The following is a 21149-nucleotide window of genomic DNA, read 5'->3' as shown; positions in this document are numbered from 1 at the left end:
ATTGGTATAGTGGATCAAAGCCAGTCTGAACCGCATGAGTCCCTGATTGTCTTCAGTGACTCATTTTCTTTGCCCTCCCAAAGTCTCTACCCCAACCCAATAACCTCGTTCGACAGCAAATCCATCTAGAGGTGTGTGGATGATCTTGGAGCCAGTGCAGGACCAAGCTGTCAATACTTGGGCCTTTTCAGGGAAAATATCACATCTTAATCACACACACACACACACACACACACGAATCTAGTCCAGGCCCTGCGTGCAGCCACAAAAAGCCCCACAGGCCTCTCCACCTTGCCTGTGCCCTGGTCATCTCTCTCCTCTCACCTCAGTCCTGTGTCTGACAGCCTCCTGCGTTTTGGACTTCATCCTCTCTAAGCACCGATTCTGTGGTCTGGGGGCTGCTGTCTCTCACAAACATAGCTCTCAGCAAGGAGTCATTAGGCGTGTGCAAGCAGCTTCTGGGTGGCGTGACTTCAGAACTTGTACCTAGGGGGCGGGGAGGAACAAAAGGTATCTTGCAGACTCTTCAGAAGTGTTTACCCACTGTGATGGGTTTCTGCTTGCCTGTGTGCTCCAGGACTTTGTTCCCAAACTGCCCTATGGGAGACCTAACCCCCACACCCAGCATGCATGTATGTATACATGTATGTATGTATGCATGCATGTATGCATATATATGCGTGCATGTATGTATGTATGTATTCAGTCCATGTGTCAGTGTCTGTGTGTCTGTGAAGACGGATGACAATGGGTGGGAGATGGCTCTCTCCTTCCACTATGTGAGTGGTGGGGAATCAAACTCAGGTCCTTAATACCAAACCATCTCGCTGGCCCACAGGGACTTAAATATGCCACACACCTTGCATGTGTCTCTGTCCATTTAAATAAGACGGAGGCATTTTACACATGCCTTCAGGCTCTGAAAAGCCAGGCGCGGGTCCCTCCTATTTCCCAGGTTCCTGCTCTGTGCTGCTTCTCTTCTCCCTCTGGGTCTTGGCGCCTGCCATTTTACTCTTGCAGCCCTTCTCCGGGGTTGTTGGCTGGTCCCTATTCGCTCCTCATTCAGTTCTCTTAAAGTTTCCTTAATGACAGGGCTCACAGTTTCCACTCATGGGTGCAGCCATGATGGCTCCCTAAAGAATTCCTTGCCTGGGTCTGGTGACTGTGACCCATGACACCCGTGGCCTGTGTGAGCCGTACAGCATGTCACCATCGGGACACCGTATCCACCTGACATCCGGACATCCTGGTCTCTTCATGTTAATTCTCACCATCCATGTGTAGGACTATGCACCGTTCTCTTACTCTAGATCCAAAGAGTCCTAATTCAGTCCTGCTCAAAGCCCTTCTGTGGCTCTTTATTACCCCAATGAATAGGCCTACATGGTCCCTGGAGCCACACCCTGTGTCCTTGCATGAGGCCATTGCTTTGATGCTTGAAGGTGGATGAATGAAGTCAGGGTACACACAGACACCTGTGCCCGGGCTCACCTGTGTCTTCTTTCTGCTGTTCACTGTCTCCAGACTCCGTAACTCTACCCTTTGACCTGGGGTGGATGGTCATCTTGTTGTTGTTCCCGATGGTGGCATCCTCTAGCAAGCAGGATTTGATGTGGACTCTCTGGGCTGTGTCTCCCTCAGGGTGAGGGCCTGGTTCCGGTGTTTGCGTGTTGAATGAAGTTTTTGGGTCTGTGGTGGTGGTTGACACTTCGAGTAAAGCAAAGAGAGAAGCCAGGAGATGCGAGCAATTTGCAGGGGGCCTGGCATGCACACCCAACCTGGCTGTCCCCCCTGGCATGCACACCCAACCTGGCTGTCCCATTCTCATGGCTCACTCTCATCAGTAGCCTTGCACATCTGGCCCATAGCCTTTGCCTAGCCACCCTACCTTCATGTCCCAGCACATGTCCCCACTGGACTGGAGACCATCACCACCACCACCACCCCTGCCCCCTACCCTGAGTCCGGCAAAACAACTCTGGACTCAGCATCTTCTGGACCTCCGGAGGCCTTCCATCTTCTCTAAGGCCAGTTCCCAGGTAGCAGATGAAGGACATACTCTCCTACTATGGTTCATACCTTTTCTCTTCCAGCCCCAGCCTCACCTCGCCGTCCCCAGAACCCTGATGTCTCCTTCGCTTTCACACTCAAAAGTCAGGAAATGTCCATGCCTGGTTCTCCCAACCCCCTACAAGTAGGTTCCCCTTCCCGCTAAGAAACTGTCACAGAAGGCCACCGCTGGTCCTGCTGCTACATGCTGCCCCCCTGACCGATTTCTCTCTGAAGACACTTCTCCCTGGCCCTGTTAGTCCCCCTGAGACCTCATCATCTAAGAATCTGCAGTGGCTGGTAGAGTTCTGGCAGTCTTCTAGTCACTGTATCACCGGGACACTGTTACTATAATTCCCTAATGGCTTCCTTCTCCATTTCCTTAGGCCACCATCCAGGCCTCCGCCTGCCCCTATGACCCGGCTTCCTTCCACTCAGCCTCCATACATAGGTGCTAAACTGGGGTTTGCTGCATGTTGGTGCAGGGAGCCTGGAGATCCCGAGTGCCAGATCTAAAAGCCCGGTACTATGCGGTGATACCCTTCCAATGGATCAAGGCGGAAATGAGTTTTCCAGCCTGCTTCTTCAGCTTCCGGTCCTTTCTAGATATGTAGGGTGACAGAGGCCACCGTACCTGGGGGGCTGCCAGTAAAGCTATGCGTGCTGTGCTCCACCGAATCCCTCACGAGGCTCATCTCGTTGCCGTGGCCAAGTTGCACGCGTCGGAGCATGGACTTGTTCATGGTGATGTGCTGAGCTCCGTAGGCACCGGGGCCAGTGTCCTGAGCAGAGGCGTCCTCTGGCATGGCTAGAGGGACATGGTGAGGGGTCCTGGGATCTGGGAGGGACAGAGAATTAAAGATTTGCTAGAGACTCAGACTCCAGATCGCTCTGTTCTCAGGTGTGGGCACCGGAAGCAGGCCGAGTCAGGCAGTCTGCGTTCTCAGCGGGGGCTTGGGGTACTATTAGGGTACCTGCGTCCTGGCTCTCCTCAACTTTTAACCCCCACCCCAAGCAGAAACAAGTCCTCTATGGCTCTTTTTTTTTTTAATTAGATGCTCTGTATTTACATTTGAGATGTTATCCCTCCCCTCCCATGACACCCCCCAACCCCCCCAACACCCATTCCCTCTGCTCCCATCTGCCCTCTATTTACCTTCACAAAGCTGCACTCCCTCCTAATCACTCTCTCCGCCTCAGTGCCTTGACATTCCCCTACATTGGGAAAACAGGCCCTCCCTGGACCAAAAGTCTCTTCTCACACTGAAGACACTGCTATCTTCAGCTACATATGCAACTGGATCAATAGGTCTGTCAATGTGTAATGTGTGCACAAAGGTTGGTGTTTTAGTCCACAGGAGTTTTGGAGGGTTTGGTTGGTTGATAATGCGTGGCTCGGAGAAGGGCCTCGGCTGTGCTTATTTCTCAGGTGCTCAGTTTTTGGTCTCACTTTTATGATTTTTTTTTTCAAGTGAAAGGAACACAGAAACTTTTAAAACACATTTGATTCTGAGAAACCAGTGAGCCATTTAACATCCCTAAGTAAAACAGCCATCAAAACCAGGGGAGTCACGGTGGGGGAAACAGCCCCGCTGTAGAATGCATTTCTCCTGAGGGCATGGGGGAGAAGCTGGGCTTGGGACTGATGTTTTAGTGCATGGGTGGCAGGGCCAGAGTGTGAGGTGGCCCCACACTCTCTAAGTCATATGCTTAGTACTGAGGAAGCACTCACTGGCTGGACAGTACCAACATGTATCAAAACCAGGATGCTGAGGCTGGGGAATGGCTGGGGACATTGCCCTGCAAGCATAGAACCTGGGTCTGGATCCCAGCACCCATGTAAAAATCCAGGCCTAGCTGCATACACCTGCACCCCAGGTGCTGAGGGGCACTGAGACAGAATCTTTGGGACTTCCTGTCTGCAAGTCTTGTTTAGTGAGAGACCCTGTCTGGATGGGGTGTGACAGAACAGGGCACCTGACATTCGCTGGCTCTGAACGGGCTTCAGAAACACACACACACACACACTCACTCACACACACACACACACTCACACACACAGTCACACACATAGTCTCACACACACACAGTCACACACACACACACACTTAAGTAGATAGATAGATAGATAGATAGATAGATAGATAGATAGATAGATAGATAGAGATAGATAAGCCACTGAGTATAAGATGACCCCAACTTTTTGTGGCATAATTTGAGAGGCAGAAATGTGTTCAGAGTAGAGAACTGTGGTAACCCTCATACTGTGTCCTGCTGAGAGAGAGGGAGGCAGATTATTCTCCTGCAAAAGGGTTTGATCTCATTGAGAAGGAACAAAATGAAAGGGAATGCAGGTGAGTGTGGTCCATGGGCCTCGCTCTGAGAAAGGCTGTGCCTAAGAAGATAGAGCAGCTGTTTTCTCCTCAGAGGACCAAGTTCCCTTTTAGTCCCCCCCAACCCCGGTCCCCAGCCAGGACCCTCCTCTTACCTGGTTCACCACAGGTTGTCTGTCTTAACATGACATTCCCATGACCAATCTGGATGGCTTTTGATTCGGAAATGGAGATGTGGCTATTGGGTCCTTGTTGGCAGATCATGTTGATTGGATTTTGCTGATAAATAACCACATGGGACTCTTGTCTGACTCCAGAATGAGCTACAGAATAATATTCCATTGAGTTCTTTGTCTCGATGACATGGTGGGGGTCTCATATCAATCAACAGCACTGAGCTTTCCTGGGAGCTCGCTACCACATGAACCCAGACCCCACCCTGGGGGCCTGAGAAAGAGGCGCAAGGTAAGATCCAGGTTTCCTTCCTCATCTTTGATGGACACAGTGGTAGATCAGTTGGAGCCTTTCCTGAAATCCCCACAGCAGATGCTTTACCTGTGTGTCCCAGCCACAGAGACTCGCTGGGAGGATGATGGAGACGGCCACTCTTTCCCTACCCTGTCCCTGTTACCAAGTCCCTGCAGAGCCCCAGGCTCCTCTCACTTCAGCAATGGTTAGATAATGCCCCATATGGTTGGTTGAGCTCTAGTGACATTATTAAAAATTTAAGATATGACCTTTTGTGTAAAAGCTGCCTGACACAATGTCGCTTCCTCCAAAAGCCGAGAGAGAGAGAGAGAGAGAGAGAGAGAGAGAGAGAGAGAGAGAGAGAGAGAGGGAGAGAGAACAGAGAACAGCCCACACCAGCCAAGCTCAATGCTTACACAGTGTACCACAGGGCCTGCTCCAACTGGAGGTGTATGCAGCTCTGTGAACTTCTTTCTCCATAAATTAAAGTAGCCCAGCGTAGTATTAGACATCTGTAGTTATGATCAGGAGTTCAAAGTCATCTCCGTTACATGAAATTATCTCAAAAAAAAAAAAAAAAAAGAAAGAAAGAAAGAAAAGAAAAGAAAAAAAAGAAAAGAAAAAATAAAAAAGAAAGAAAGAAAAAAGAACGAAGAAAGAAAGGTAAAGAAAGAAAAATAAGACCAACAAAATTTCTAACCATGTTTCTGTAAAAATGAGCACATTTGGGCTGGGGTAGTTTATTTATGAATTCTTTAAATAAACTTTTTTACTGGCTTTAAACGATGTTTTTCCAGGTGTAGCAGTGCACTCACTCCTTTAATCCCAGACTTTAGTAGGGAGAAGCCAGCAGATCTCTGAGTTCGAGGCCAGCCTGATCTACATGGTGAGTTCTAGTACAGCCAGGACTACATGGTAAAACTATCTCACAAAAAAAGAAAAGGAAAAAAATGCATTTACGAAGAACGTTTTGGGGGTTCCTGAGAGCACCAGGGCTCAGAGCTGGAGCAACCCCTGGCATCTCCAGTCTTGAACGCAAGCCCAACCCAGAACTCTCTTTAAACAATCTTAGTTACTTGTTATTCAATTTGAGTTTTGTGGGGAGCTTTGTAGTTTAGGATAGCTTTGAACTTGAAGTTCTCCTTCTGCCTCCTTAATGCTGGGACAAGAGCTCTGTGCTGTAATGCCTTCCTTCTTTAACTGACTGAAACCTCCATGTTAGACAAAGTGTCCACAGAGAATCATTACTCAATTTAGGCTGACCCCTGTGTCCAGGCTGAACAATTGTCATGTGTCCCTACCTCCAGATTTTTTTACATCTCAGCCCTCAGAAGCCTCCAGAAGCCTCTCAGTTGAACCCCAGGCTCCTCTTTCCTTGGCGATGGCTAGAAGAAACTACCTATGTGTATGTGTAAATTTTACTTGCCAGATATTTGTCTTGTAGGCTTACTGCAGAATAAGCTCACCCTTCTTGTTCTTTCTGAACTCTGGCTGTTCTGGCTCAGAACGCCTCTCCGAGATGTCTGATTCAATCTGGCTTCTCTCACTGAGTTGCTCTGCTTTGCTTCAAACAACTGGCAATTTGTTCTAATCTCCCGGCTCCTTCTCGTTCTCTGGCTTCAGCCACCTCTGCCGACCTGCTCTGACCTGCATGAACTCAGGACCAAACTCAGCTCCACCGCACTGAGCTCACCGCACTGACACCCAGTGGACTCCGACCCCCACTCACTGACTACATCCTCTCTCCCTGAGAGGCTCTTAAACAGCTTTTCTCCTGAGTGTTGGGCGTATTCTATCTCTGGCTCATTCTGTCAAATCTTTCTCTGGTTTGTCACTTGGTCTGCCCCTCAATTAGACAGCACTTTTCAAACAATGCTGTGCTCTTCTACAAACTAACCTTACCTACATTGTTTGGGATTAAAGATGTGTACTCAAGACATGTCTGCATTCTAGCTGAATCACACAGACCTAGAAGGCCTTTGGATGGGATCCCTTGTCAGAACAGTCATGTTTCTGGGCTAAAATTCCTCTACACATATGTTTTGTTGGGTTCCACTGACTTCATTAAAGATGTGGATGGCTCACTCTTCTTTCAGAGGCTGGAGACCTTACAGGCACTGTGAATGAGGCAGGGAGGCCCATACCAGCCAAGACCAGCCAAGACCAGCCAGCCTCCCTCCTTAATCCTGGCAGCAACCCTCCTTTCTGGAGCACCTGCCTAAAGAGTATCAGTAAAATCTAACCCGAAGGCTGGAGAGGTAGCTCAGTGGTTAGAGCACTGGACTGCTCTTCTAGAGGCTCCAGGACTCAGTACCTACATGGCGGCTCACAGCTATCTGCAAACCTCAATTCCAGTGGGGAGATCTAGTCCCTCTTTTAGCCTCTGCAGGCATTGCATGCATGTGTGCATATGCATGCAGACGATATACTTGTTCACATAAAATAAAACACATAAATATGAAAGGAAGTCCAAAACAACAACAACAAAGCTGGCCCTACACCAACCAATCCTTATCCTTTATTTTTTCTTTTTTCACCCTGACCCTTGGTGACCTAATCCTGATCCTTGACCTTCCTGGCCTAAAACTTGACCTTCCCAACCTGACCCTTGACCCCCAAGACCTCCCCAAACTGACTTTGACCTCTCATACCTAGCTCTTGGTCTTTCTGGCTTGAGCGGTAGATGTCCCATGTCTTTCCATCATAGTTCAGAAGGTGCTTGCTCTTCATGCTATACAGGAGTGGGTTCACATCACTGGCCGTTGTCATTCCCAGAGCCTTGGCGATATGCAGGGCCCTTTGGCGTCCCTGGTCCTCTAGAAATCTTACTATTTTTTCCTCTGCAAAGTGGGAGGAAGGCACTTAGTGTGAAGAGGGTCCTGAGCTCGCATCTACTTACCACCTACTGGCTGTGGCCTGGGATACTTGTGAAGCCCAGGGACATGGTGATGGTCTGTCAGTGGCACATGTTGGGTCATCTTTGGTACAGTGGTCATCTGGAGACCAAGAGGATGAGACTCTCACTCTAGAAGCTGGCTCAGCCTGGTGTAGGGGTTTCAGTGCCCACATCTCGCCGTTTAGAGCCTCTCTCTTCAGTGAGCCTGGCTGCTGATTCTCCCGTGGAGCCTCAGCAGTCTGGGGAGGCCCATGGGATGCACCGAGCTGCAGACCAGGGCTCCCTGGTGCTGCACCTACATCTCATTAGGATCTTGGGGCTGGAAGAAGGATGTGTTCCCTGCTTCACTAAACACGGAGAATAGTTTTTCGGGGAGGTGGTGAAGGGACAACCCGATAGGCTGGGTCCCAGGGCTCCCTATCCTGCTTGGGTCACAAATGCTGTCTGTTGAAGGTTGAGGTCCAGAGGCTGATTCCTTTCCCGTCTCTATCTGAGGGCTAAATGAAAGCAAGGTGACTCTGGGACAACATCAGTGTTTGGAACTCTGGGTCCTTTCTGCTCCATGGCTATCAAAGTCACCCGAAGGCTCCAAGGGGATCCTTACCATCAATCAGTCCCCACTACCATTGTGACTATTGCCTGGATTGTGTCTTCACTACTGCTGGTGTCGATGGCACACCTACCATGTTTTTCTAATAACTCCATTGGCCAGAAGAAATCAAGAGTCAGAGAGGGGATGGACGAGCTCAGATTTGAAGCTAAGCCTGAATCTGGGCTTGCCCTATTGCAAGATGACTCTTAAGGTATGGTGTGTCCCTCCACCACCCCCACCCCCCGTGTGTGTGTGTGTGTGTGTGTGTGTGTGTGTGTGTGTGTGTGTGTATGTCTGCTCTGCCTAGTGACAGATTACCAAGGCTAGGATGGGCAGTGGCGTCCTTGGGGTTTGCAGGAGCCCCATCTGCAGAAGCATCTCCGCCTAAGCTCCACGTTGCAGGGGCTGAGGAGGACACTCTGCCCTCCTTCTTCAGGCGGTACAGGACTTGATTGATGGTTCTCTTGGGCTCTTGGCACTCCTTCAACAGCTGGCCGATCTTCACAGGGCCACTGGCATCACGCAACACCTGCAGGATCTTTTGCTCCAGATCATCTAGGGAAGGGACACAGGGAAGAACTGAGCCAGGCCCAGTCCCCAGGGGTTGCCTGCACCCAGGCTTCAGGAGCAGGAGAGAGCTCCTGAGAGAGCCTAGAGCAGAGAAGGCACCCATGACCTGGGCCAAGCAAGAGAGTAACAAGGATACCACTCAGAGGCCAGGGTGTCAGTCTGTCAGTTGGGTGGATGTCTGGATGGCCGACTAGTAAAGTAGTATACAGCCTGCCCTGTGTACTGCGTGGAACCCAAACAGGTAGGACCCTCAACTCTCAGACAATGGAACAAGAAGGAAAGGCATGAAACCGAGTCTGGCCCTGAAGTCTCTCTCCCAGCCTGACCCCCTTTCTCTCCAGCTCGGCACCCCTATCTGTGAAATGGGTATCCCAGGTCATGAGCCCAGCAGATAAGAGAAATGGATCTCCTCCCATGTCTGACAGAGCAGGAGTCTTAAAAACCCAGCTCTGCTTTTCTACCCCAGCCTCTTCCAGAAGGCTCCCCCAGTCCCCAGATCCCCCCACTGGGAGGTTAGATAAGCCTCTGCTAGCTACCCTGCCTCCTCTGAGCCTGACCCTGAGGGGGCCCCTCATGTTCCTTTCAGCACTGTCTGCTGATCCATGTGTCTGCTTTTGCCTTTCTTTCCTCTCCTGACAAAGTCTTACCATATAGCTCAGGACAGCCTGGAACTCACAGCAAGCTTCCTGTTTCAGCCCCACCCCACCCCAGTGCCAGAATTACAAGACTCTCTATTCCTGGCTTAGGTTTTGCCTTGCCAAGCCTTTGCCTGGGAGTGTGCCCTGTAGTGGGCTCTCCTTCATTTCCTTCCCCCACTGTCCCCAAAGGACACGCAGGGCAGGCAAAGCCTTCTCCAAAGGGTGAACTCGAAGGACTGGCTGTAGGAAACCACAGGAGCCAGGTGAGCCTTAGTTCCTGGTTTCCTTTGCCTGGCTCTGAACCTGCCACCTGGCCTGGCCCCTCCCTGATAGCTTTTGAGCAACAACTTCTTGTATGTTGTGAGGTCTGAAATAAGAAATGATATTTGAGCAACAACTTCTAGTAAGTATGTCATGAAGTCTGAAATAAGAAATTATATATATGTGCATATATATATATATATATTTTTTTTTTTTTAATGAAGGAAAGCAGTAAACTAAATCCTGCCAACAGCATCTCAGCCTCACACGGCCCCGCACCCTGCAGCCTCGAACAGCCTCCCGTAGCCCAGAAGCCCCTAGACAGAGCTGAATCACAGCAAGGATTCAACTAGGGTAAGAGAAGAACTTGAATATAAAAATCAAAGTCACATCTTCCTATCAAAGCAATGTCCTCTCTCGAAATGACAGTTCAGAGCCCGAGGCCCGTCACCAACCTTGGTGACCTCATCTATGAGGTGACATGAAGGATCCCTGAAGCAAGCTGACTTCCCTCTGGTGACCTCAGAGTCCTGCTGCTGTCTGGGCCAAGGAAAGAGCTAGGAGCCATAGAAACTTCACCCGGGACCCAAGGGTGGTGAAGGAAGGGGTTTCACCTACCTCCTGTGCTTGGGTCCACAGAAGCCTCTGCCATGCTCACAGCAGCCTTGGGCACTTTTAGGGTTGGGGGTGGCAGATTCCTGCACTGTGGCCAGGCCTGGAGCTCAGAGTTCACAAGAAAGAATGGTTTCTTGGACCTGCAGACACCAGCTGCTATCACCCCGGAAACCAATACCCATCCCCTCCCCGCCCTTCAGCTTTCTGAAGAAAGAGAAAATGAAACCTCGATTCTCGAAAGAATGTCGAAATCGGGGTGGGTGAGCAAGCTGGAGTGGACTGTGTGACAGAGAAGGGAGGAAGCTCAGCCTCTGGGGTGGGATGGGCCACTTGGATCCCCCATTAGGAGAGCAAGACCGGAAGAGGACTCTGAGAAAGTCCCTGTGAGGAGGAAGATAGTGATCAAGGAAAAGGCACCCACTGTGCCTCCCCTACTTGCACACAAGGCTGGTCTAATACCGTCTACTCACATACCTTCTAGAAAAAGACCCCCCCCCCACTTTTATAAATTCTCAGTCATCTGAGAACAGTTCAGACATCTCTCCGGTCTATATTACAGAAGAGGGGATCGAGGCTCACATAGATGGTCTTGTGCCTACCACTCGTCCCCCAATAATCCCTGAATCTGGGTCCCAGCTACAGGGTGAGTGCTGAGGACATGATCTTGGTACCTTTGTACCTGTTTGGTGTGCAGGTCACTGGTGCACAGGGCAGGACAGGAACAGACAATGGAGACCAGACGTTCCGGCTGTGCCTACAAGATGTCCGCAAAGCAAGCAGCTGAGGGCAGATGGTTAGTCAGCTTCACCTTACAGAGCCTGAAAAGGTCAGGGGACAGGCCATGGCTGGGCCAGGTCCACACAGCTTGGGATGGGCCTGTGCTTGGGAAAACTTTTAACATTTCCAAGTGCTTTTTATGACTTCCAGGGAGGAAAAACAGTGCCTTCAGAACCAGCCAAGGAAAACAGAAACTGCACTGCCTGTTGCCACCCAAAATAAATAAGGTCGCTTTTAAATGAGCTCTCAGCTGGGCCTGCTGAGGGACATTGCCCAGGTTCCCTGGAGGTGCCATTTGAAGACTGACCACCAGGTGGCACCTGCTCATCAATCGCTTCTTGCCTATGGGGTCTTGCCTGGTCCCCGGCTCCAAACTTAGCAGGGCTGCAGGATATGCCTGCTCTTCTCTCTCTTTTCCTTAGCATCCTTTGCTTTCCTTCCCCTCTCTTCCTTACATTAGCTGGCCTGGAAGGAGTCAGAGCCTCCTCGGTCAGTGGTTCTCAACTGTCCTAACTCTGCAACCTTTTAATACAATTTCTCACATTGTGGTGATCCCCAGCCATAGAAATTATTTTCATCAGCACCTCGTGGCTGTAATTTTACCACTGTTATGAAACATAATGTAAAGATCTGTGTTTTCCAGTGGTCTTAGGCGACCCCTGTGAAAATGTCCTTCGACCCGCAGAGTACTCTGTACATAATAAAAGATTTATTTATTTATTTTATGCACGTGAGTACTCTATCTGCATGTACACCTGCATGCCAAAAGAGGGCATCAGATCTCATTACAGATGGTTGTGAGCCACCATGTGGTTGCTGGGAATTGAACTCATGACCTCAGGACCTTAGGAAGAAGAACAGCCAGTGCTCTTAACCACTAAGCTATCTCTCCAGCCCCAATAAACAAATCATAATATTTTTAAAAGAAAAACTTTTTTAAAAAAAGAAAAGGAAAAATAATTCAAGTTAATTTTCAACACTGGGTCTACCTTCAGCCTTTGTAGCTGCAGATTAGATGGTGTAGATGAACCTTTTTGTTGTTGTTGTTGTTGCTTTTGCCTGCAAAGGTTGGCAGGCACCCCAACTTGGTGCTGTCAGTCACCAAGGTTCTTTTCCTCCTGTTGCTCTGCCATTTGCATCCTGTTTGTGGGTTTGCCTTAAGTTTTAGAACGGTTGCTGGAATTCTGCCTATCATGTGGGTACTCCTCGGGATGTAAGGGATGGGGATGTAAGGAGTAAGGGATGGGGATGGGGATGGGAGAGGGTAGCTTCAGCTGTCAACTGAATACAGAGCTATCTGAGGGAGTTTCTGCTGAGGGATTGCTCAGAGCTGACTGGCTGTGGGCACACTATGAGAGAATATCATGATTGATGACTGAGAACGCTGTGGGCGGCACCATTCCTAGGCTCATCTACCTGGCTGAGTATCAGAAACCTGGGTGAGCATGGGCCAGTGGGCAGCATTCCTCCCAGTGGGTCTCTGCTTCCGTTTCTAAAGTCACTTCTCTCTGTGATGGGGTGTGTGTGTGTGTGTGTGTGTGTGTGTGCGTGTGTGTGTGCTGGTGCACACATGTGTGAGCGTGTGTTTTCCCTGTATTGCAGCAGCAGACGTAAGTGGACACAGTAGATATCCACCTTTGAAGAACACATCTTTCAGGCTGCACAACTTCCCACTAGTACCCTATCAGACAGAACTTAGTCTTATGGTCTGTGCCCCGTGGAATGCTGGGAAGGAGGTCTGTACCCCTGATAACTGCCTATTCCCCCAGATAAAACTGGAGCTGCATTACCTCATCTCACAGTGATCTACCATAGCAGTCACCGGCAAAGACCTAGGTGTCCTTGTTGATTCGAGGCTCTTCCTTAGAGAGAAAGCAAACACGTGACTCTGTGTCCGGTGTTGAGACCTTCTGTGTCACTCCGCACCTCCCAGCCTCTTTCTCCAACAGATCCTGGGTGGGGTCTGATTGAAGTTGTTTCCACAGCCGGGCATCCTGAGAGCCTCTGGCAGTGTTCAAGAATAATAGGGGTGTGGGTAGTGTGGGGAGGAAGGAAGGTGCTTTCTCCTCTAGGGTAGGAAGGGTCTAGAGATAGATGATGTCATGCCAAACTGGTCTCTTTATCCTGGAGAACACACTCCATGTTTTTTTCTGGAAACTATTAGAATTCTCCACCCAAATCAGGGGATAATTACATGTTACCAATCTCCAGTCTTCAGGTTTTATGCTCTTTCTTTTAAAAGAGATACATTTTTACCACATATTGTGTTGGCAAAACCCCATCTCCTTCCTTCCCCATAGCCAGGATCGCGATGTAAGACTCAGGGAGAGGAGGGACACTGAGAGCTAGCTTTGGTCAGAGGTGGCTGGTGACAGACAGACAGTAAGAGTATCTATGGTCCCCGCCTAGAGCAGAGACAAGATCGTTTATGGCAGGTGTGTTGGAGGTGACAAGCTTTTCTGAAGTCTCATGGAGGTATGGAGGCAGGACAGTCAGTGGGCCTCAATGTCCCCCTTTGTCCACTGAGCACACTTGGGCATCTCCCCTTGTTGGCCCTGGGCCTTGAATAAGGCCCTATATGGGTCTCAGCTTCCTCTTGACACTGGCATCCCACAGTTCTTAACCAGGGACTGGCTGCACGAGAGGTCCCTTCAGAGAGCTGAGCATGTGGCATGGGCCTCATATCTCTTTGTCTCTGTCCCTCTGTGTATCAAAGCCATCTTATTTATCTACCTGGTCACTCACCAAAGAGTTTAGATACCTGGTTGGCCAGCAGTGTGAGACTAGGCCAGGGCAGGAAGCCTAGACACCCACCCAGGCCTCAGAGAAACAGTTTCCCAGATAGCCATACAAGGGCTAGAGAAGGCTTCCTAGTGAGTTGGGAAAGGTAGCATCTTGATAGTAGTGAGAACTCTCAGCAGGAAGTGGACCAGGGAAGGCTGCCATTGGTCAGCCAGTGTCTAGGAGAGGTTTTCCCCTTCCTCCCACCTCAACCTGCTTCAGAATTACTTTTCTGCCTTTCCCACATCCACCCCTATGTGAATTTTATAATTGCAGCTTCGAGTTTTCTTAATTTGTATTTTTTTTTTTTTTTTTTTTTGTTTCTCACTCTGTTCCAGGCTGGCTTGGGATTTGCATCAATCCCAGCATGCTGGGATTACAGGCATGCACAGCTGGACTTCACCCCTCCCCCTCCGTGTGTCTGTGTGTGTGTGTGTGTGTGTGTGTGTGTGTGTGTGTGTGTGTATGTGGGTGTGTGTGTATGTGTGGAATTCCAGGTATCTTTCTCTATAATACTTCACCTTATTTTTGAGTCATGGGCCATAAGGTTCATAGATTTGGCCAGACTAGATGGCCGGCAAACCTCAGGATTTCTGGCTCTGACAACCCCAGCTTGGGGTGCTGGAGCTGCAGATACAAGCTGCCATGCCTGGCTTTTATGTGGGCGTTAAGGATATGAAGGCGGGCCCTTATGTTTGTATGACAGACACCTCACCACTGAACCATCTCCCTAGGCCCAGATAGAGTTTAAAAAGACAAGAAATGCGCTTAGCCAAAGCTGGCCATGGTCACACTCAGGATCACTGGGTGAGAGAGAATTTGTCACTGTAGAATCCCCAACTACTGCAAAGGCTCATAAGTTTTCAAGACAGCTCAGTGCAATGATGAATGGATTTGGCATGACCCTTGGGTTTCCAGATGGCTAATTAAACATCTACTGAGGCATTGCTTTGTTTTGTTTTCCTTCTTCTCCATGGTTCGAGGTTCAAACTCTTCCTTTTCTTTCACACTATCAGACCCTCACCTGTGTGTGCTGTGGGCACTCAATCTGAAGCTGGGCATCTAGGAGGCACACAGTCATCCCTGGGCTGGGCTAGCCTGTGCCTTAGTGCTTGTGGCTCTCGCTGTGAATGATCCAGAGGCTCAAGGAGCACCTGGTTATAAGGAACTTCAAAGCCAGGGTGCTAATCAGAATAGCTGATGGGGGAAGGGGGACGACACAGATGAATTGTGGGAATATTCCTAGAGAAGATATGGCCCAGGAGCCAGCTGGGGGGATGTACAGGTGGCCCCTGGTGTCCCCAAAGTGGTAGGGAAGCAAGCTCGTTAGGCTCCTCCTAAGTTCTCTGAAACGCTCCGGAGGAAACTTGCCTTGAAGGTGGGTAGCCGAGTACCCCGGTCAAGCTGGCAGCAGTCCCAAAAGAAGTGAGATACCCCACAATCTTAGGTAACCCCGACCTGAAGCCAAACGGTGGCCACCCCTGGGAAATCCACCTCCGTAATGACTGACAGTTTTAAAAACCTCAGCCTTAAAGATGGCTCTGTATGAAGTAACTAGTATTTGCATTGGGTACTCTGTGTCTGGATGGTGGGTGATAAAACCATCTGGGAGCTCTTTGGAGGGAGTCTGTGTGCCCCACCCCCAGCTTCTAAGAGCCTTATGTTGAAGCCTAGCACCCAGGAGTAGGGCACCCATGTACTGCCAGGACTCCTCTCTGCTCCATTTTTGGGCACTGAGGACATGGTACTCCTGGGTGTAACTTACTCTACAGGCCCCATTGGTAGCAATCTGAGGCTGGTCTTCATCTGTCTTACATTCCCTTCCTCTGGGGTCAGAGAATGACATCAAGCCTCCTGCACACAGCCTGTGTCTCAGAGTTGACTTCTGAAGGCCTTTCCTGAGCTTTCCTCAGGAAATGGGGGACATTGTTAATGTTTGGGCAACTTCTTTATTAGGGCCGCCTGTGGGAGCAAGGGTTCCTCTGACACCCTCTGAGCACCAAGTGACCTCAAATAGAGGTCAAACTGTCTTAGGGTCCCCAACTGCTGTTGATTATTAATTATATTATATATTGTTATATAATTATATAATAATAATAATAATAATATATTATTTAATTGCTATTAGCCTTTGTCTTTATGCCATGTGCCCCATGTTGTCACAGAGGATGGATGGGAGTATGCAGGAAAGGAAAGCTACACAGCCAAAAAAAAGGGGGGGGGGAATTCACTCTCCAAAGAACTGTAAAATTTATTGTGTATTGTGGCTTTTCAGAATGCCAGCATTGGCACCAAAGATTATAGATACACAGAGAACAGCTTCTTCAGGCTCCCACAGTGGTGTGCTCCAGGCATGGAGAAATCCCAAGTGTTGACCAGGAACAGGAGGGGTGGGGGGCAGCTGCAAAGAAGGGCATCCCAGAGCCAGGCAGCAGTGTGCTGGGGGGAGAAGTGACAGGTGACACAGGTGTGGCCCACTAGACTGTGGAGAACATGTCTCTCATTACAATATCCTGTGGTTCTGGAAGCTGAGAAACATGGAAGTCAGCCATGCAGGTCACGACAATGACCTTGAACAGAGAAGATCTGGAATCTGCCTGGCCCTGACTCCTATCACATGTGGAGTACAGGGGTCATGTCTTAACTTTTTGCTCAAACAACAGACTTCTACAAAGAAGGTTCTTTTGCAGCAGGCAAAGTCAGGCAGCCCCTAGCTCTGCAAAGCTGTCTCATAGCCCCAGGCTCTGCAAAGCCTTTCAGCCTTGACACAGTCTGGAGCTCTGAGAGGCCGTGACCTCCCTGGAGTGAGCAAGCACTGGAGATGGGAACGTGGGCAAAGGGAGCCAAGAACTGTCCCTTTCTTGGAACCTCAAGGAGCAGCAGGACCCCCCCCCCCCCAAGCCTACCCTCTCCAACAGCCACTTCCCAGGACCTGTCTGACTGGCCATGGGAAGAGATAAAGTGTAAGCCAGCATCTAGAGAGTTTGGTCAGAGTTCGGGGTCCTACAGCCAGCAGCCTGAAGGAGTTGGAAGCCTGACACTTGGTTTGCTCAGTTTGTTCAGAGCTCCTCCCTATAACACACACCCAAGGAATCCCCCTTTTCCATCCAGGGGAGTAGGTGTGCCTAAATGTTCCAAAGGAGCCCAGAGCTCCTGCAACAACCTATACAAAGAAGCAAGGACAGCCAGTTTGGCCCCAGAGGACGGTGGGCACATTCGGCCTGGCTTTCATCTGAAGCTGCATACACAAATGAGGTCTATTTGTCTAGGTTCTCCACCCGGATGGAAGCCTCATGCAGTATTCCATAAGAAGGCTTCAGGGACAGCGGGGGCCCCCCGCAAGCAGGGCACATGCACTGTGGGGAAGGGAAATGGTGTGCACAGTTAAACTCCAACAGTAGCCCTTGATGGACTGGCCCCATGAGTGAGACACTCACTGTACAGGAGTGCCCCCACCCAGAGCCCACAGGGAGATCGCTTCCTCAGTAAGGCATCGGATTATGCACACAGGGAAAACACAGTACATCTCGGGACAACAAACTGATACCTCTACATGGTATTTCTAAGAATCCTCTTTGAGAGAGGATCCAATGTCAGCTCAGCCACTCCTGATGAGGTGGGTCTCCTGGGAATGTCAGGACAAATCTGCAGGGCTCCTGGTTCAGGGTCCAGTGGGGCACCAGGTTAACCTGTACTTTAAAAACCCTAGGTGTCTGAACCGGCATGGGGGCCTGGACTCCAAACGACTTTCAAGTAATAAAAAAGTGCTGTATTCAGGTTATTGCCTTTTCTCTTGTTTGCACGTTAGCTTTCTACGGCAAGTAGGAACACCCTGAGGATGGGGAGAAGGGGTGGGGTCACTCCAGGAATTCCAGCAGATTCACCTGAGGGATGCCTCTGCTCCTTCTGAACCCCAAGGGGGTCTCAGCATACGTCCCACATACTCATTAAAGCCTGGGAAATGAGACCCCCAACCCTGCAAACATGTGATAAGGCAGTCAAATGACCGAATCAAAAACAACTCTTTCTGGGTTGGAGGGGATGGTTCTGGGGTAAGAAGGAAAGTTTCGCTAGAGGAGGAGGGATGGGCTGGTGTTGTTGGCAGTCTGTTCAAGCCCCTTTGGGCTTCCTGGGGGAACACTTGAGCTTGTCCCTTTCAATCTTGGGTTGACCGTTAATTGGCTTCTGGAAGTGAAAATCAATACTGAGGGAAATACACGGTCTGAGGTCAAGCAGCCATCACCCTGAGCCTTTCCTAGATACCAGTGTGGAACTGCATACATCCAAGCCTTGGAACACCGGAGTCCAACCCATTTCTGTACAAAGAAAGCTGCTGCACCCCCCACCAAATTTGGGGACACACCTTGCCCAGAAAAACACTGACCCTTCATAGTTTTGTGTTTTAAAGAGAAAGAAAAAGAAAAAAGCTAAGGTTCCTTCAGTAACAGTTTATTTTCATATTGGGAAAGGCATCTGGAACTGGGTGCCTCTGTGGGGGTAAGGGGGGTCCTGACTCAGCTGTAACCCAGAGGGACGACACGGGTCCCCTTCGGCAGGGAATGTGTAACTGTTCACAGCCTGTCTGGGCAGAAGCATCCATCGGCTTGCAGGGGCGTGGCCCTGGCTTCCTGCAAAGTGGGGGCCATCTGAGACCCAGGGGGTGGCATGGGGGGGACACACCCCCACTGCTCTGTTCAGACCGAAACTCAACATTTCTCCAAGTCTCAACACACTCGCTAGAAGTTTCCATCAAACAAGCACTGATATATTATATTAAAAAATAGTGCAAAATCTCAACATTTATATAAATAGCTCTAAACCCCTGCTTTGTAGGTTTTTTTTTTCTTTACAAGGTAATACACACTTTCGAAGTTGGCACTCAAAAAATTGCCATTTTTTTTTCTCCTAGTTCAGAAAACAACTTTTTGTGAATAGGCCTCTTCTAATACAAAAATACTCCTGCTCTCCCACATACAGAGTCTCTTATTTTATATATATTTATATAGATATATAATATTGCAGATCTTAAACAAAGGTTTTGTGCAAATATGTCTTTAAAGTTAAGTAAAACCATCATAAACAAAAGAAATTAAGCATTCGCGCACAGAGCTCAACTAAGAACAATGAAGAAAAGGCTAGTGGAACATTTTCCGTTTTATCTTCAAGACATGGGTCAACAAAGAAACATGGTATCTTTTTTCTTTGTTTTCTTTCTCAACAAAGAAACATGGTATCCTTTTTTTTTCTTTCTTTCTCAACAAAAAAACATGGTATCCTTTTTCTTTTTCAACAAAGAAACACGGTATCTTTTTTGTCGTTTTGTTTTTTTTGTAAGCTTTCTGAGCTTCTGCATTCAGACCACACAGAACATGTAAATATTTATACACAGACAGGAGAACTTACACATGCCACACAGCCTGTGTGTTCCCTGCCTTCCTCTCTCTTCTCTCTTAAGAAGTGCGGAGTGTTTTTTTTTTTCCATTTTTTGCGTTTTTTTTTTTTTTGCCTATAGGTGCCCCGGCCCCCACTCCTAGAGGGGGTGACCTTTTTGTTTCTCCTTCTCCTTGTTCTCCAGTGGGGCAATGTGAGGGTGATGGAGCCGGGTCCCCTCTAGCAGGGAGGCTGGCCCGTTACTTTGCTGGTGCTGAAAGGAGGAGCCAGGGTAGTGACCGATGACCTCACTGTAGGTGGGGGGTGGCCCCTCCATGCGTCCACCGCTGCTATAACAGGTAGCACTTATGCCCGAGTTACTGCTGGGGGGACAGGGGCCCCCCAGCATGGTGCTGTCTATAAGGTCGCTGTCGAAGATGGTCCGGTTGGGGGGTGCGCGCACAGACTCTCGGTTCAGCTCCAGCTGTTGCTCGGGGTCCCGTAGCTGGAGGGTGCAGGGGCCCTGGTAGGGTGGGGGCTCCTCCCCATCGGACAGTGAGATTGTAGGTGGCAGAGCAATTTCGTGTTGCAGGTAGGGGTAGGTGGGCTGGAAACGGCTCCGCTGGACGAAGGGAGGCACAGCTAAGCGGTCAGTGGGCCGAGGTGGGGCATAGACCTGTGGCTGGAGGGGGTAGAGTAGGGTTAGGGAGGGAGGCAGACTGAGATTGGATCCCCCAGGTTCAGAGGTCACACAGGGAGTTCTGTGAGCACAGGAGAGGTTGCCCCAGGTGAATCCCTGGAAGGCCCTAGAAACAGGGCTGGCTGCAGATGGCACTGCTGGGGTGAGGGTGGGGGGGCTCCTGGAGTCAGGGAGTGACTGGATGAAGCTGGTCCATTGAGAACAAAGGAGGGTGAGGCTTGGTCTTGGTCTTACCTCTGGCATTCCTCCTGACACCGTACTCTCTGAGGGCCAGAGGCATCCTTCCTGTAGGATGGAAAAAGACACAGGGTCAACCATCAGTGGACAGAGCTGGTGACAGAAGACGCCACCTATCCTAGATTTGAACTTGTCATTCAGGAGTGATGTCTCAGGCGCATATACTTCTCATCCTCCAACCTCACCACTTCTGTGTGGTCAAAGGCAAGGCCACACAGATGCTGTTGGCTCCTCCCTCAGCTCCTGTTGCTGTCTGTAGACTTCCAAAGCACGTATCTAATCTGTGGGGCACCCCCTCCCAAAGCCTGCAGGCAGCTTACTTGGACATTAGACCTTTACTTGGCTTATAGGAAGCGGAGCATGGCCGGTCTGCCTGCCTGCCTCCTGTCTCCAGTACTGCTTGCTCCTGCATAATCATGCCCAAAGTGCTTAACTTTGATGTCATGGGTTCAGCATCTGAACACGTTAGGCACATACACTTGGCTAGAGAAGTTAGTGAATGTCACAATCCAGCTGATCCTTGGGGGACATCAGAAAGTAACAAGTACTACACACATCCCCGCACAGAAACCAGGTCTGACATGTCTCAGCCTGTGCCACAGGCCTTTGGACTAGTCACTCCACAGTGGGGTCAGTGCACGGGTCCCTACAGACTATAATTTATAGTCTTTCACATCTTTATTATTAATTAATAAACAGATATGTAATCATTTATGTGATGGCTGTCACTCATGAGGCTCGTGTCCTCAGCAGTAGGGGGAGTCCCAGGAAGGGAGCAAACTCTCCCAGGAAAGAGGGTATCCTTGCTGGGGACAGTAGCTCTGAGCTGTCCTGAATGGTTCTAGTGTAACCACCAGCCTGC

General features: G+C 49.7%; 2 protein-coding genes across 3 annotated transcripts in view; both read right to left on the bottom strand.

The window, feature by feature from the left end:
* Positions 1-325: 325 nt before the first annotated feature.
* On the bottom strand, positions 326-10459 carry ZBP1 (Z-DNA binding protein 1; the record flags this gene model as incomplete). The annotated part of the gene is made up of 7 exons (XM_080925533.1): positions 326-486; positions 1492-1707; positions 2684-2887; positions 4538-4705; positions 7502-7690; positions 8657-8893; positions 10426-10459. 7 exons carry the CDS (start codon positions 10457-10459, stop codon positions 326-328), a joined length of 1209 nt encoding a protein of 402 aa, XP_080781659.1.
* Positions 10460-18427: 7968 nt separating this feature from the next.
* PMEPA1 (prostate transmembrane protein, androgen induced 1) overlaps positions 18428-21149 on the bottom strand; it is a 48935-nt gene continuing 46213 nt past the window's right edge. For both annotated transcript variants that reach the window (XM_080925273.1, XM_080925274.1), the window contains exons 3-4: positions 20285-20335; positions 18428-20032 (exon numbers count right to left, since the gene is read on the bottom strand). In XM_080925273.1, coding sequence (XP_080781399.1) covers positions 19511-20032; positions 20285-20335 — 573 coding nt within the window. In that variant the 3' untranslated portion in view covers positions 18428-19510. The remainder of the gene's footprint in view (positions 20033-20284; positions 20336-21149) is intronic.

This window comes from Micromys minutus, assembly GCF_963924665.1.
Source record: "Micromys minutus genome assembly, chromosome: 11".
In the NCBI taxonomy this organism is placed as follows: domain Eukaryota; kingdom Metazoa; phylum Chordata; class Mammalia; order Rodentia; family Muridae; genus Micromys; species Micromys minutus.
The sequence above is the reverse complement of the archived record's forward strand: the minus strand, read 5'-3'. Positions and strand labels throughout refer to the sequence as shown.